Here is a 17003-nt window from a genome sequence, read left to right on the forward strand (position 1 = left end):
AGTCAGGTTCCAGTCATTTTTCGATTACTTAACAGTAAAAATGAGACATTGTAAAATTATTTTTAATATGATTATTTAATATCATGACCAATTATATATTCCATTAAATTATTTCACTACTCATCACTTTAATGATATGATGTAGAAAAATAATTAATTGATTTTTTTTTTGATAAGCAATAATTAATTGATTTTAATTGGAAGTTCGTGTAAAAATATTTTTCGCCAACATAACATATTCATTAAAGTCATGTTAATACGTGTCCTTTACCATATTAAGGTTATAATTATAAAAAAATTTGGATTCCCAAATCCCTTTTCATGGAAACCAGATACTTTTTTTCGGGTACATGAAAACCAGATACTTAGTAAATAAATAAAAAACACAATGACAAATATTAGGGGGCTGCTAATTTAGACCCAGTTGGGTCTAAATTAGCAAAGTGCACATTTTCAGTTGGACCAAAATACCCATTCTTTTTAATTAATTAACCAAATTACCATCAATGGACGCGGATCCAGTGTCGCGCGCGTACCGCAGGACCATGGTTACAGGCCGTTGATTTCCATCAGACAGCCAAGATCTGATCTCATCAAGACTGTCTGATCAATCAGACAGCCCAGATCATCCGAATCCATCAGATTCCAGCGCGTGCACCACACTAGATTACACCCTGGAGAGAGAAGAATCTACTTTTTAAAAGCAGGACACGTGTCGCTGTCTGATTGGCTGGGCGTAATTTTTTTCCATTTAATACTTTGAACTCAATTATTTCGTTGTAAATTAATTTTTTATTTTTTTTTTATACCAAAATTCATAATTTTTTTTCTCTACAAATAGAGACTTGGTTCGTTTGATTTGGACACAGAAAAAAAAACCCAATTTTTCACTACCTTAATCTCATTTTTCACTACCTTACATCAACTCACTGAAACCATTCTACCAGGAAAATGGTTTCAGAGTATAAATCTCTGAAACCATTCTACCAGCTAAATGGTTTCAGAAGCAAACACAATTAATAAATTACTCACTGAAACCATTCTACCAGTAAAATAGTTTCAGAGTACAACTATGTGCAACCATTCTACAAGCTAAATGGTTTCAGAAGCAAATAACTAATAATCAACTTACTGAAACCATTCTACCAGCAAAATGGTTTCAGATTACAACTCTCTGAAACCATTGTACCAGATAAATGGTTTCAGAAGCAAACACAATTAATAAACTACTCATTGAAACCATTCTACCAGTAAAATGGTTTCAGAATACAACTATGTGCAACCATTCTACCAGTAAAATGGTTTCAGAAGCAAACATTAGTTTTTAATTACCGTTTTATCTCATTTAATTAACTAAAAATAGTTTCAGGTCTCCAAAAATTTCATAAAATATACCAAAAGTTTCATAATATTATCTACTATTTTCCTGGTATAATGGTTTCAGTGAGTTGGTTGAGTGGTGCGTGTTAAATTACAACACACAAGTAACGTATTTAGTAGACAAAAAATGAGATTAAGGTAGTGAAAAATTGCATTTTTTTTTCGGTGTCCAAATCAAACGAACCAAGTCTCTATTTGTAGAAAAAAAAAATTATGAATTTTGGTATAAAAAAAAAATAAAAAATTAATTTACAACAAAATAATTGAGTTCAAAGTATTAAATGAACAAAAATCACGTCCAGCCAACCATTGTGTGACACGTGTCCTACTTTTAAAAAGCAAAATTTTCTCTCTCCAGGGTGTAATCCAGTGTGGCGCACGCGCTGGAATCTGATGGATCAGGATGATCTGGGCTGTCGGATTGATCAGACAGTCTTGATGAGATCCGATCTTGGCTGTCTGATGGAAATCAACGGTCTGTAACCATGGTCCTTCGGTACGCGCGCGACACTGGATCCGCCTCTATTAATGGGTATTTTGGTTAATTAATTAAAAAGAATGGGTATTTTGGTCCAATTGAAAAGGTGCACCTTGCTAACTTAGACCTAACTAGGGTCTAAGTTAGAAAACCCCTTCATTAAAGTCATGTAAATACGTGTCCTTTACCGTATTAAGGTTATAATTATAAAAAAATTTGGATTCCCAAATCCCTTTTCATGGAAACCAGATACTTTTTTTTGGGTACATGAAAACCAGATACTTAGTAAATAAATAAAAAACACAATGACACATATTAAGTTCTAATTTTAGAAAATTTGCATCTAATATTAGAAAGAATTTAATTTTAAAATGTTAAATAATTCTGTTTAATAACTATTTTAACTTTTTATATAAAATATTCCTTCACTCCCAAAATATAAGCAAAAAGTGGTCAACAAAAGTGAATGTATTTGGTCCAAATCTTTAACCAAATACATCAAAAAATTTGACTCATTTTTGCTAATATTTTGGAACAGATGGAGTAGTTATTTAACATTTTTTTTTTTTTAAAGTAGTTATTTAACATTTTCACTACTTAAAATGTTAAACAATTATATATATTTTGAAGGCGAGAGGTAAACATTCTAGTTAATAACTATTTTTTTAGAAAAGAGTTTAGATTCTCTCCAATAGTTCGTCCAAAAGAAACTCATTCTAGGCATGACAATGGTGTAGGGTTTATTTCTTTTTAATTTTTTTTTTCAATGCATCAGAGTTGCCTCCATCCAGGGATATAATTTCACGCAGTAACAACGTCCTGCTGTAATAAATATGAACTGTCAGATCTTAAATCAACGGCTGAATTGTTTGATCTCAAATGAACGACCGAAGTATACAACGTAAAATTAGTCTTGATCAAATCATTACAACAAGGAATCTGGATCCCTCTATCTGCACTTGTTAGTTATACATGGTATATAATTTTGAAAATTTTATACTATATGATATAATAATATAATATTTTAATTGATAAAAAAGAACTTCTATTTTAAGTAGGAGTAGTTATGTCATATTATTTTAAAAATATACATTGCGTTATGTTTCATTTTTTCTTACTTTCACTCATACCGAACAACCAATTAATCATCTCACATTTTACTTACTTTCTAGTTTCTACTCACTTTCATTCTTTTCACATTCTTTCCTTTCACTTTATTTCATTTCACTTTCTATTTCCAAACAAAGCATTAGTTTTCTAGTATTCTTGTGGAAGATTTATTGGTATAATCCTTACATTGCATTTTATTGCCTCTGATCATGTACCCATTTTGAAAGCTTGAGCACACCAAGTGTTTAAACTGGACTTTTGAGTTAGATCAAACCTTATTTTACATTTGATCTATTGGTTCAATGCCACTTTCACTCGCCAATAAAATCAACCTTTTACAACCTCTCAAGATATGTTTTCACTCCAACCCGCCTTCACCTCAAAGCTTATAATAATTTGGACGTCAGAATATTTTGTGCAAGTATCTCTCCTTCTTTTATCGCCGATCACCTATGTCACATATTTCGAACTACAGAGCTTTTCCTCCATTATCCAGCTCATTGTGAATCCTTTTATATTATCTTTTAATCTCTTTGGATAATTCTGTGTTCTGTTCGGAACACTTTCCCGTACCAAATGCAAACTAAATTCTTCTCAAGTCATCCAAGGAAAAGAATTTAAAAAATGATAATTCCTAGAGACACCAATCTCCCTTGTGCTAGAGGCATTTTAAAGTAGCTAAGGGAGAGACGTATGGTCTCCTTTCTTCAAAATGAGGCAGCCATGGAGGTTTAAATTTTGTTTTTTTAACATAAAATTATTATTTTATTTTTCTTTGTTAATTTTTTAACAAATATATCCTAAAGACAGAAACGATTAGATTTAGTCTAGTAATTAAAGGCTTAAGTTGTATGTTAAAGGTTCTGGGTTCGATCTCAACTACATGTTGTAAACAAAATAATATCCTAAAGCTATTTGTTAACAAGACTTTTTGTGTAAATTTTTTTTTGACACAACTTTTTGTGTAAATTGATCAGCTATAAGTTATTACTAATTTCAGAACAGAGGGGGCAATCAGTAACATAACAGTAAGAGGAGAGGAGAGCAGAGCAGGGAAACATGACACACAGTGTCATTTAATTTAGGACCATATAGGTAACAATAGAAATTAATGTACTGCATAATGATCGAATACGGTTGAGACATATAAACATGTAGAAATTATGTGCATTCATTTACACGTGGGAACAAGGCCAATACTTCAATCAAAATATGCGAGCTTAATTACGTAATCCATATACATGCAAAAATATAGTAACACTTTCATAATTTGGCAGCAACACAAATGAAAATAAGTCGCAGATATGAAGCAAAAGTTAATTATGAGTATTACGTATAAATATGAAAATAACTTCTTTTTATTTTTATTTTTTATTGATTGTTGAGTAAATGTTAGTATGAAATTTTCAAATGAGTAGTGTACGTCGTTGAATATGTTGTTTGTGTTGTTAGAGTTTGTTTGAAGTCCTACATTGTTTAAGTTCTCGGGATATGAAGTGTATAAATATGTGACGGCAACCTCACCCTTTGAGCTAGCTTTTGGGGTTGAGATCCAAACATATTTAACATGGTATCAGAGTCGGGTTAAGGACTGTAATATGGGCACCTGACCAAGGACCACGCTATGCGTGAGGGTGGGTGTTGAATATGTTGTTTGTGTTGTCGGAGTTTGTCTGAAGTCCTACATTGCTTAGGTTCCCGGGATGTGAAGTGTATAAATATGTGAGGGCGACCTCACCCTTTGAGCTAGCTTTTGGGGTTGAGATCCAAGCATATTTAACATATGTGATTCTTTTATATCTAAAAGATTTTGGTAGTATGGTATATGTTTTGGGTTCGACTCTCAGCTCATTGTAAATAAAAAAAAACATTTTTTTTGTTGGCTTTCACCACCAGTTTAATTTGGTTTATGGGTCAGTTCTGACATCAAGTGGTTCCAACCCCTTCCGATTACAGTTGCGGGGAATCGAACTGTGGTCCTTCCTATCAAGTTCAGCGTCAATCATCACTAAATCAACAAACATTCGGTAAAAGTAAAAGATACCAACACAATGAGTTTTTTTTTTTTTTTCGCGATATCCAACACGATGAGTTAATTAGCACAAATGGTCAAATGTTGTGCTTGCACTAACTATAACTTAGGCTTGAATTTTGATAGTAACATGTATATATAGGCTATATAATTATGTGTAAAACTATGATAATTTCTCACTAATCTGATAATGGCCTAAATTCCCTAATCTAAATTCTAATTAAGCTCGCATTACATTGTGGATTCTTTGCCATTGGTATAGTAGTATTTGGCCTACTGGCCGATTGGTTCCAACTTGAGGGAGTAATTCTCAAATTAATTAAATACTATATTAATTTATTGACGTAATTATCTTATATATAATTTATAATATAGTATTAACTCAATTTTGCAACTTTAGTGAATTTTGTACTACTCCATCCTTGTTCAAATTAAAGGTTGCCTAACACCAATTAGCACCTTTTAATCAAACCTCAATTTAAAGAGTAGACGTAGAAAACCGTCGGCGCTAGGAAAATGGTATTAAGTGTTGTGATCAAAATGGTAATGCACACCTTTATTGATCAAGCACACATTACTTATATAGGCAAAGCACCATATATAAGCTAATGGGTCAAAGTACATATTTGTATTGGGCTTAATGCTCATAAGGCCCAATACCTAACATAATCCTCCCCTAATTGTATGACTATACAATTAACAAAACAAGCAAAAACAAACTAGAATCAACAAACATTACAAACTAAAACAGATCAAAGATTGCAGCATCACAAGCCAGTCAAGCTCATTGGCAAGCCAGGCAAGCTAGTTGAGCGCGCGCCAATCCTGCAAGCCTCAGGCACAGACAGACAAGCCAGGCAAGCCTTGCAGGCCTCAACTGCAGCCTATCAAGCAACACTATCACATCTTCTGAAGAGCCATCATTCCCAATTTGCTTCTCAATTTCTGAAATGTATCAAGTTTTAATGGCTTAGTCATCAAATCAGCTAGCTGCTCTTGAGTTGTACAGTGCTTAAGCTCCACAATTCCTTCCTTAGCAAGATTTCTCAAGAAGTGAAATCTCACATCTATATGCTTACATCTTCCATGCATTATAGGATTCTTTGATAATTTGATGGATGAACTATTGTCACAGTAGATCAAAGATGTCTTCCCTTGTCCAATTCCTAAATGACTCAGAATATTTCTCAACCAAATACACTGACAAGCACACAAGGAAGCTGCAACATACTCAGCTTCAGTAGTAGACAAGGTTACAATAGGCTGTTTCTTTGAAGACCAAGATATAGCACCTGTTCCAAGCATAAACACATAACCAGAAGTACTTTTTCTGTCATCCAAATCACCAGCATAGTCTGAATCTGACCAACCTATTAGCTCATTCTCATTAGGGTTGTGGCTGTACATGATTCCATCAGCTAGTGTACCCTTCAAGTATCTCAAAATTCTCTTTATAGCAGTGACATGCAATTCAGTTGGCCTGTCCATAAACCTGGCAACCAAGCACACTGAGTAGGCTAAGTCTGGCCTAGTAGCTAGCAAATACATCAAGCAACCCACCATCTGCTTGTACTCCCTTGCATCAGTGGCTGTTCCATTTTCATCTTTGACAAGCTTAGAACCTGGCACTATTGGACTACACACCTCATTACAGTTTTCCATGCCAAACCTTTTCAAAATCTCTGCTGCATACTTGTTTTGATTGATGAAAATTCCTGCTTTGGATTGAATGACTTCAACTCCAAGGAAATATTTCATCCTCCCTAAGTCAGTCATAGCAAACTTTCTTTTCATAGACTCTTTGAATTCATGAATCATATCCATATCATTACCAGTACATATTAAATCATCAACATACAAGCTGACAATTAATATCTTTCCATCTTTTCCATATTTCACAAACAATGTGTGTTCATGAGAGCATTTTTCAAACTTTTCAAAATTGAAATAACTTTCAATCTTGCTGTACCATGCTCTGGGAGCCTGCTTCAATCCATAAAGGGCCTTTTTCAACTTGTACACTTTGTTATTACCACTCTTCTGATATCCAAGAGGTTGTTCCACATATACATCTTCAACTAGTTCACCATGTAAAAATGCACTTTTTACATCCAATTGGAACACACTCCACCTTTCTTTAGCTGCTAATGCCAATATAGACCTGATTGTATCCCATCTTGCCACAGGAGCAAATACTTCATTGTAGTCAACACCAAGTTTCTGACTATAGCCCTTAGCAACCAGCCTAGCTTTATGCTTTTCAATCTCACCCTTTTCATTGTACTTTGTCTTATAGATCCATTTAACTCCAATTGCATTGGAACCATCTGGTAGAGTTGTCAACTCCCAAGTATCATTGTTCTTTATTGCTTCAATCTCCTGATCCATAGCAGTTCTCCACACATCAAATTTTGCAGCTTCTGCATAGTTCTTTGGATCATCAACAGGAGAGTAGATAGCTAGATTGTGCAAATCTTCATCATCAAGTTCAGTCCCTGATACATAATCACTGTGACTAGCTGGTGGTCTTCTGTTTCTTGGTGGTAAAGCAACCTCATCATCAGATTCATTTGGAGTCTGAATTGGATTTGTAGCTATACTCATATCTGAATCACTGTCAACATTAAGTTCTATCTCATTCTCAGTGACTGGTTCACTGGTTTCACCTTCTATATCATCAATAGTGACCTCACTATTCTTTTCTCTGCTAGGCTTGTTCCATTCCCACCCTTTCTTTTCTTCAAAGATCACATCTCTGCTGATTATGATTTTCTTTTTCAGTGGATCATACAGTTTGTACCCTTTTGATTCATCACTTATTCCAAGATGTATGCAGCTTATACTCTTGTTATCCAATTTAGTCCTTTGACTATCTGGTATATGAACAAATGCCAAGCAGCCAAAGACCCTAAAATGATGTACTGAGGGCTTGTTTCCACTCCAAGCTTCCTCAGGAGTGACATCCTTGACTGACAATGTAGGGCTTCTATTCATGACATATGTGGCCCATTTGACAGCTTCAGGCCAAAACATCTTTGGTACATTTCTCCCAGCCAGCATACTCCTTACCATATTCATTATTGTCCTGTTTTTTCTCTCAGAAACTCCATTTTGCTGTGGAGTGTATGCAGTTGTCAACTGTCTTCTAATGCCTTGATTGCTACAAAATTCATTAAAAGCATTTGAGAGAAATTCACCACCTCTATCTGTCCTTAAGCATTGTATAGTACACCCTGACTCATTTTCAACTAATGCCTTAAAGTTTTTGAAAGTATCTAATGCACTAGACTTTTCTTTCAAAAAATAAACCCAAGTCTTCCTTGAGAAGTCATCAGTGAAGGTAATGAAATACCTGTTGCCTCCATTGCTTGTTGGGTTGATGGGACCACATATATCTGAGTGAATGAGCTCCAATACCTTGCCAGCTCTCCATACAGCCTGCTTAGGAATAGCTTCCCTGTGTTGCTTACCAGTCAAGCAATCTACACACCTTTCATTCACCTCATCTAGTGATGGCAAACCTTTTACCATTTCCTTTTTAGCCAAAATGTTCAAGCCTTTGATGCTCAAATGAGCATATCTATCATGCCATAACTGGGACAAATCTTCTTTTGAAACTTTAAGACATTTGGGAGTAATCACTGCAGCATTCAAAGTGTACATTCTATTGGCTGACATGTGTGAGACAAATAACAACCCTCTGTCATCATGATAGAGTTTGCAAGTATCATTCTTGAAAATGATAGTTACATTCTTCTGCTGTATTTGTCCAATGCTCAAAAGATTTGTCTTCAAACCAGGTATGTAATAAACTTCTGTAATGACATGAGTTCTACCATTGATGTTTAGCTTGACATTACCTTTTCCCATGACATTCATCCTTGAATCATCTCCAAGCTTTACAGTATCTCTGTAGCTTTCATCAAATTCATATAACCAGCCTTTGTTCCCAACCATATGGTTGCTACAACCTGAGTCTAGAAACCATCTCTCATTTTCAAATTCTTCATAGTTGGTTTTGGCCATGAGAAGCATTTCATCTTCATCATCAAATGCAGCATACTTTGCAGATTCTTCCCAAGATGGACATTCATTCTTGTAGTGGCCTAACTTGTGACATTTATAGCACTCAACACTTTCTTTGTTGATTCTTCCTCTGCCACGACCCCTTGAAGATGAACTCCTTCCTCTCCCTCTACCTCCATTAGCAACCTTGAGAGCTTGTTCTTCATGACTTGTATGCTTGCTTTTCATCTTTTGTTCATGAACAATTAGACTGCTCTGAAGTGCATCAATGGAAAGGTTGGTTACATCATTTGATTCCTCTATGGAGCAGGTGACATAGTTGAATCTTTCTGTCATTGAGCGCAAGATCTTCTCAACAATTGTCACTTGTTCCATTCTTTCACCTTGTGATGTCATCTTGTTTGCAATTGCCATAGTTCTTGCAAAGTATTCAGCCACAGTTTCATCTTCCCTCATTTCAAGAACTTCAAATTCTCTCTTTGAAGCTTGAAGTTGAGCGCGCTTTACCTTGCTCGAGCCTTTGTACTTCAATCTCATTGAATCCCAGATTTCTTTCGAGGTTTCTTTCGAAAGAATTGTCTCTAGAATCTCACGATCAATGGAATGAAACAAATAGTTCTTTACCTTCATATCAGTGATCTTGCTTGCATTGGCTAATCGAATTTGCTCTGCTGTAGCATTAGGTGGAGCAACCGTGACTCCATCTTCAATCAACGACCAATACTCCTTTGATCGGAGCAAATTCTCCATCAACATTGCCCAATGATCATAAAATCCATCAAATTTTGGAATTGATGGCTTGAGAAAGTCAGATTGATCAGCCATTGTTAGAACAATGTGAGGAAGAAGATGGCTTGAGGCGCAAGGTACGGTGGGATAGTCAAGAAACTAGCACAGACGGTGACAGTTACGGTGGTTGCAACCGTGTAACTGCCTCAACAAACTCTTAACAAACTCTATTCTCTCTCAGCCCCTGGATTAAGGGCGATTGATACCACTTGTTGTGATCAAAATGGTAATGCACACCTTTATTGATCAAGCACACATTACTTATATAGGCAAAGCACCATATATAAGCTAATGGGTCAAAGTACATATTTGTATTGGGCTTAATGCTCATAAGGCCCAATACCTAACATTAAGGATTTAAACTTTAAATATGTTATGGACTTGTCAAAGCCCATTCTCGCCACGTCATCTAGTCTCAGAAACATAAAGGCCAGAACATGCTGAGGCCTACAAGGCCAATTCCGCAAAACCTCACATAACGGCTTGCCTCATATTCTTACAGAATCGTCGTAACATCCTTGCGGCCAATAAACACCTCATTATAGTGGGGCGTCATTAATATAAAAACACCTTCTCACAAAGAGTTAAGGTATGCGATTCAAATGTCAAAAACTTCTCATTCCTTGTTCTCATATTGAGTTGAGTGTCAAAATTGTTTACAGATACTCCACCATCTTCTACCTTAATGGTTCTCTACACAACGCTGACCTTCTATTCTGATCACTCCATATAAAATTTCTATCTAATAATCTTTCGGATGTTCTTAATCAACTATTTGAATTACATCTCAAATAAAAATTCTCATGACCACATTTCCCAAAAAACCATACAAACTTTAAGTTCTGCCATGCTCTGCATTACTAGACAAAGGAAAGACCTAATTAAATTGCCAAAAGAGAAAAGGATAAAGAGGTATAGATCAAAAGTGGGGAGCAAAAGCAAATTGAAGAATCTCAACATTGTCCTAAACGAGATAAGAGTTAGGCTTCAGTGTAAGGTTTCAATAAATGTCCAAGACATGTTTGTTCTATTAGTGCTCAAATGGGCCTCTAATTATTTTTTCTAAAAGCATAAATTTCCCTTTCTATGGTTATATTGATATGAGAGTAAGGACATGTTGTTTTTCTTAAGGCCCCCCTTACACACTTTCTAAAGTAAAGGACTTTTTGTGGCTTTTAACCTTTTCCTTCTTTTAATTGTTTCAAAAGTCATGTGAAAAAATATGATTGCATGCACAAATTATCATAAATCAGCTGTGGCCTGTGGGGTGTGTACTCTTTTACGTTCCAGCAAATGCTTTTGAAAGTTGAAGCTTTTTCATCTTAATAATCTGATAGAGCTTTATTGAATCGATCACATGATGCCTTGTGTCATTCATGAAGTGGAAATGGCATGGATTACATTATTTTTTAAACTATTGTCGATGTAAACTCAAATAGTAAGTATTATGTAAAAAAAAAAAAATAGTAATGTAACTAAATTAATTATTCATGCCAGTAAATAATGGAATTTCATGTACTATGTACTTTACCTGTTCCTCATGACTTTTTACTCTGTTTGCTTAGAGCGTTTATGTCCTCTTCTTGTGCTATGTTTTTTGAGGAGATGAAGTCTAGGAATTATTTAATTATCATACACACATAATGTTGTTTGATTCTTTTAAAGATGTATTGGTTCTATGTCAATTTTCGTTTGAATAATTTTATTTTCTGAAATAATTTTTAGATTGACATTTTTTGGAATGTAGAATTTGAAATTTAGAAAAATTGAATCCAAATATATTTTCCGAACTAGTTAGTTATGTGGTTTGATTCTAGATTCCGAAACCCTGGAACCAAAAACGAAAAACGAAACAACTGCTCATTTTAAAATGTTTTAATACCAATTCAAATACCAATCATTAAACCATCAAAATAATACTCAAATACTTAACCAAACACAAAAAATCGGATGAACAAAAAAACCATAATTGCCATTAAACCAAAACAAATAATTGTCGAATACATTAAACCGTCAAATACTTGTGGGTAAGAATTAAGTTTCTTTGATGTTGGATTGATGCAAGACGCGAGAATTAGCAAAAAGAGCATTTATGGATCGCAAGAGGGAATCCGATTCTTCAAACTACGAATTAAACATAATTGGTTCCGAACCTTAGAAGGGGTATTAAAACAGATTTTGAAAACAAATTTCGAAATACTGATTATGAGGTGCGCCCTACGAAATTACCAAAATATCGCTGTCTGCTACTTAATTACACGGTGCAGCCTGATTTGGAAGGAGAATCCAAGTCATTAATTACACGACAATTGGATTAAAGTTGACAGAAAAGTTAATGGATTGTTTCAAGAATCTAAGTTAATGGATTGTTTCAAGAATCTAAGGAGGGTGTATTGGATTGAGATTTCATAGGATTTTAAAAGACTTTTTTATGACAAAAAAATCTTGAGGTATTCAATCAAGACTTTTACAAAAGTTAAATAAATCTTGTGGTATTCAATTAAGACAAACATGATTTTTTTTTCAGGGCAATAAAATCCGTTGGTATTCAATTGAGATTTGGTACTACTTTTAAAATGTCTACTGGTATTCAAAAGTCTACCGATTTTGATGGATTCTTCTATGGAATGGATTTTAAGAGACTTTTTAGTTGAAAATACACTTGATAGACTTTTTCAACAATCTCACCAAAAGCCTTGAGACTTTTTTGAAATCTCCAAGACTTTTTATTTTCATCATCACTGTATCAAATTTTTTTTCTTTATTTTTTCATAGTTCATCATCACTGCACTCCTTCTTCTTTTCTTTGTTCACTTGTTCAAGAATCTCACCAAAAGACTTGAGACTTTTTCAAACTCTCCAAGATTTTTTACTTTCATCATCATTATATCAGTTCTTCTTCTTCTTCTTCTTCTTCTTCTTCTTCTTCTTCTTCTTCTTCTTCTTCTTCTTCTTCTTCTTCTATCAAATATGTTTTTTTGCAAAAAAATATTTTAACAAATTCTACATCTTTTTTACAAACTTTTGATTCAATACAACTTTTTACGGCAAATTTTTTTTCGTTACCTTCATCTGCTTCTTTTCCCATCAATGGTGATAATGGTTTTTATTTGTGATTAGAAACATATACGTGAAAAAAATGTAAGGCTTTTTTTTTGTTTAAAAATTTGGATTCCCAAAAAAATATAATTTCTTTTATTAAAATTTATTGATTCTTTTAAAATTTGCCTAATATACAAAAGTTTCTTAATATATAAAGTATTATGAAATCTTGATTGTAAAAAGTTTTTTGAAAAAAATCTCTCAAAATCCATTCAAATCATGTGTTAAAAATCTTGATTGTAAAAAAGTCTCTGTAAAAAAGTCTTTAAAATCTCACAAAATCAATATAGTCCAACAAAATCTCATAAAATCATCAAGACTTTTTTTTGCCAAAATTGTCTCATGAAATCCCAATCCAATACATAAGTTGACAGAAAAGTTAATGGATTGACAAGGGGAAACAAAGTTAATGCTCGTGAAAACATTAGGGAATAAAAATGGATTGTTTCAAGAATCTAAATATGGAACATCATTTATGGAGCAACAATTGCATCTTTAGGGAATAAAAGGTATTTTTTAGAAAAAAAAACACCCTATCAAGATTTTTATAACGTCTGCTGCTTAAGTAGCGGACATAATCTTGGTAGAGTGTTTTTTCCTCAAAATTTTTCATTTTTATAACGTCCACTACTTAAGTAGCGGAAGAGTAAAATGAGAAATGCCTAAGGCGCATGAGTAGTCGGTAAGATGGCAAAAAAAATTCTTTAATATTAAGGCTTCATACAATCGAGAGCCCAAACATTTAACGGTTCCTGAGTCCAAACAAACCGGTGGATGGGCTGGCCCTTTTGTTTTATAACTAATAAAATGAAAATTTCTCATCCCACCTACCCACTTTCTCACCACACCCCTGAAAATTCCATTTTTGCCCTTGGTCAAAAAATTCGGAATGTGTTTTCCGAATTTTTTTTGCCTTCAAAAACAACTTCGGAATGTGTTTTCCGATTTTTTTCCAAATTTAAACTAAAAAAATTCGAAAAACGCGTTCCGAATTTTTTGACTAAGGGCAAAAATAGAATTTCCAGCGGGTGGGTGAGAAAGTGGGTAGTGGGATGAGAAATTTTCTAATAAAATAGTACTAATAATTAAAGAGTAATCAGTCAATTTAGTCCCTAAACTATCACTCTCTCACCAACTTAGTCCCTAAACTATTAAAAATAACTAAAAGGTCCCTGATCTATTTTCCATCCGTCAATTTAGTACCTAAACTATCAATCTTTCACCAACTTAGTCCCTAAACTATTAAAAACAACTAAAAAGTCCATAATCTATTTTTCATCCGTCAATTTAGTCCCTAAACTATCACTCTCTCACCAACTTAGTCCCTAAACTATTAAAAACAACTAAAAGGTCCCTAATCTATTTTTCATCCGTCAATTTAGTCCTCGGTTAACTTGTCTATCAAACCCTAAAATATTATCACCCTTTCTTTTTCCCCGTGCTTCAACGGAAACAACCACCCTGCTCGCCGCCAACCACTCCACTCTCCGGCAACAACCGTTTTGCTCGCAACGCAAATATAACATCTAGTCGCCGAACTCAATTCATTCTTTCAGAATAATCATTTAGAACGAAAGAGATCTTTAGTATGAAAAAAGTGACAATTGTCGGTTTCTTTTTTTTTTAACACAGAATATTTTTTTTATTCAACTTTTTGACTGAAAGATTAAAAAAAATGATATGATTCAACCGTTTTTGGTTTTATACCTTGTTGTTTTGTCTGGTTTAATAATACTGCTTATCCTAGTGAGTTTTATAGTCCCACTGGACCGGAAGCTTCTCAAGCTCAAGCATTTACTTTTCTTGTTAGTGACTACGCTAAAATCAGGTCTGTTTTTTGTTCTCACTTTTGTAAATTTGTAAGGGTTTGTGATTTTGTTTTATCCCTTTGAAGTTTATACTGTGATCTCTTGTTTCTTGCGGGTCTGAGAGTTTTTTTATCCTTCTATTCCTTTTCTTCTGATTTAGTATGCTAACAAAGTCTTATTAAATTTCAAACATTTGTATGGTGAATTATTTTTGCAGGCTGATTGTGTTATTGGTAATACTAGTAGGAGCTAGCTTTTTTCATCCATGCTAGTGTGTTCAAAAGTGCCTTGAGATATTATAACAGGTTTGTTAGAAATCATAAAATGATGTTTGTGAGGGACTAAATTGAAGGATGTGAATATAGTTTAGGGACCTTTTAGTTGTTTTTAATAGTTTAGGGACTAAGTTGGTGAGAGAGTAATAGTTTAGGGACTAAATTGACGGATGAAAAATAGATTAGGGACCTTTTAGTTGTTTGTAATAGTTTAGGGACTAAGTTGGTGAGAGAGTGATAGTTTAGGGACTAAATTGACTGATTACTCAAAAATAGGTTATTTCAATTTTATAACTAGACGGCAGACAAAGGCTCTGCTAGGGTTTTGCTTGGAACAAGTGTAGAGGATTCATCCGCGTTGTTGTTCTACTAGATTCATGCTAGTTTGAACTTCACAAAGGTTGATAGAACCCCTCTGTACAATTCGAGTAAAACGTTTTCTTAATCTCCGACTGTGAGCTTTTTCTCTCCTCTTGAGAGTTTCTTCAACAATCTTAAACTCTCACCTTTGATCCAATTATTCAACCTGATATGGAGGAATCAACTCGGAACAGAAACACCATTCACGATACCACTCTTACCGTGGAAAATCTCACACTCAATGATGATGAAGACGAACTAGAGATAACACTAGATGAAGAATCACATGTCAACAAACAATCATTCAATTTGGTGGGCAGGTTCTTGACAAACAGACCCATCAGAGTGAATATGATGATGGGGAAGATGGGAGATATTTGGCAACCTGGAAGGGGAATGGATGTTGAGGAAGCATACCCAGGTTTGTTTGTGTTCAGATTCTTCCATCAATTAGATGTGCAACACATATTGAAACAAGGCCCATGGTCTTTTGATAATCACACTCTTGTCCTAAATATACTTTCTGATGATGTTGACCCACGGGATGTTCCACTGTTTAATGTTCCATTCTGGATTCAAATTCACAATTTACCATCAGGATTTATGTCACAAAAGGTAGGAAAGAATGTGGGTGATTATATTGGAGAATTTTTGGAATATGATGAGAAGAATGATAGTCTTTCATGGAGGAAGTATATGAGAATTCGTGTCCTAATAGATGTTCGATTACCATTGAAGAAGTCCAAGAAGATTAAAAAGCCTGGAGAGGAAAGTAAATTGATTCAATTCAAGTATGAGAGACTTGGAACATTCTGCTATGTATGTGGGCTGCTAGGACATGCTGAAAACAAATGTCCTAAATTATTTGACATGGAAACAACCAAGGTTGTGCGAGGATGGGGACCAGAATTAAGAGCAGAGATGGGAAAGAGACAAGGCAGTGACTCAAAATGGCTCCGCCAAGGAGGAAATTCGAACTGGATTGCACCGGATCCTACTTTGATGAGAAGTCAAGGTGGAAGTAATAGCACAAGTATTGAAGAGAAAACCAAAGCTAATAATGCAGAGAGAGTGCAAAAATCCCAGCTAGCTGCTATATTTAGCAAACCAGAAGCTTTATTCCCTAAACCAATAGAAAATAAAAATGTCAAAACTCATAGAGAGACAATGGATGAAGATGAGGTGGAAGTGTTAATTGTAGAAGGGGATAGGAAACGATCTAGAAGTGGTGAACCCAATCATGTGCCAAAAAATATACAAGTGCAGGAAGTGCCAAATAGCAGTCCTAGTACATCAGATATTAGCAACAATGAGAAGAATTTTTTAACGGCCGGCCCTGGCGGGGCCCGCCGGGGATAATGAGTTTCTTAAGTTGGAATTGCCGGGGCTTAGGTAACCCGAGTGCAGTTCCCACATTACGCGACCTCGTTCGGACGTACCAACCGGATGTTATGTTTCTTTGTGAAACTTTGGTACATATGAATAAAATTACAGAAATTAAAACTAAGTTGGGTTTTGATGAAGCTTTTGCGGTAGATAGAAACGGAAGAAGTGGGGGTCTTGCTTTACTTTGGAGGCACAAAGTTTCATGTCGCGTCATTAATTACTCTCAAAATTTTATAAACGCTGAAGTCAGTTCGGAG

The 17003-nt window shown here is 34.6% G+C and overlaps 1 protein-coding gene across 1 annotated transcript; it reads left to right on the forward strand.

Annotated features, from left to right (window-relative positions):
• Nucleotides 1-15531: 15531 nt before the first annotated feature.
• LOC123904150 lies at nt 15532-16719 on the forward strand. The gene has a single exon (XM_045953843.1). It carries the CDS (start codon nt 15532-15534, stop codon nt 16717-16719), a length of 1188 nt encoding a protein of 395 aa, XP_045809799.1.
• Nucleotides 16720-17003: the final 284 nt, after the last annotated feature.

Source organism: Trifolium pratense, linkage group LG2 (genome assembly GCF_020283565.1).
Source record: "Trifolium pratense cultivar HEN17-A07 linkage group LG2, ARS_RC_1.1, whole genome shotgun sequence".
NCBI classification, from domain to species: Eukaryota; Viridiplantae; Streptophyta; class Magnoliopsida; order Fabales; family Fabaceae; genus Trifolium; species Trifolium pratense.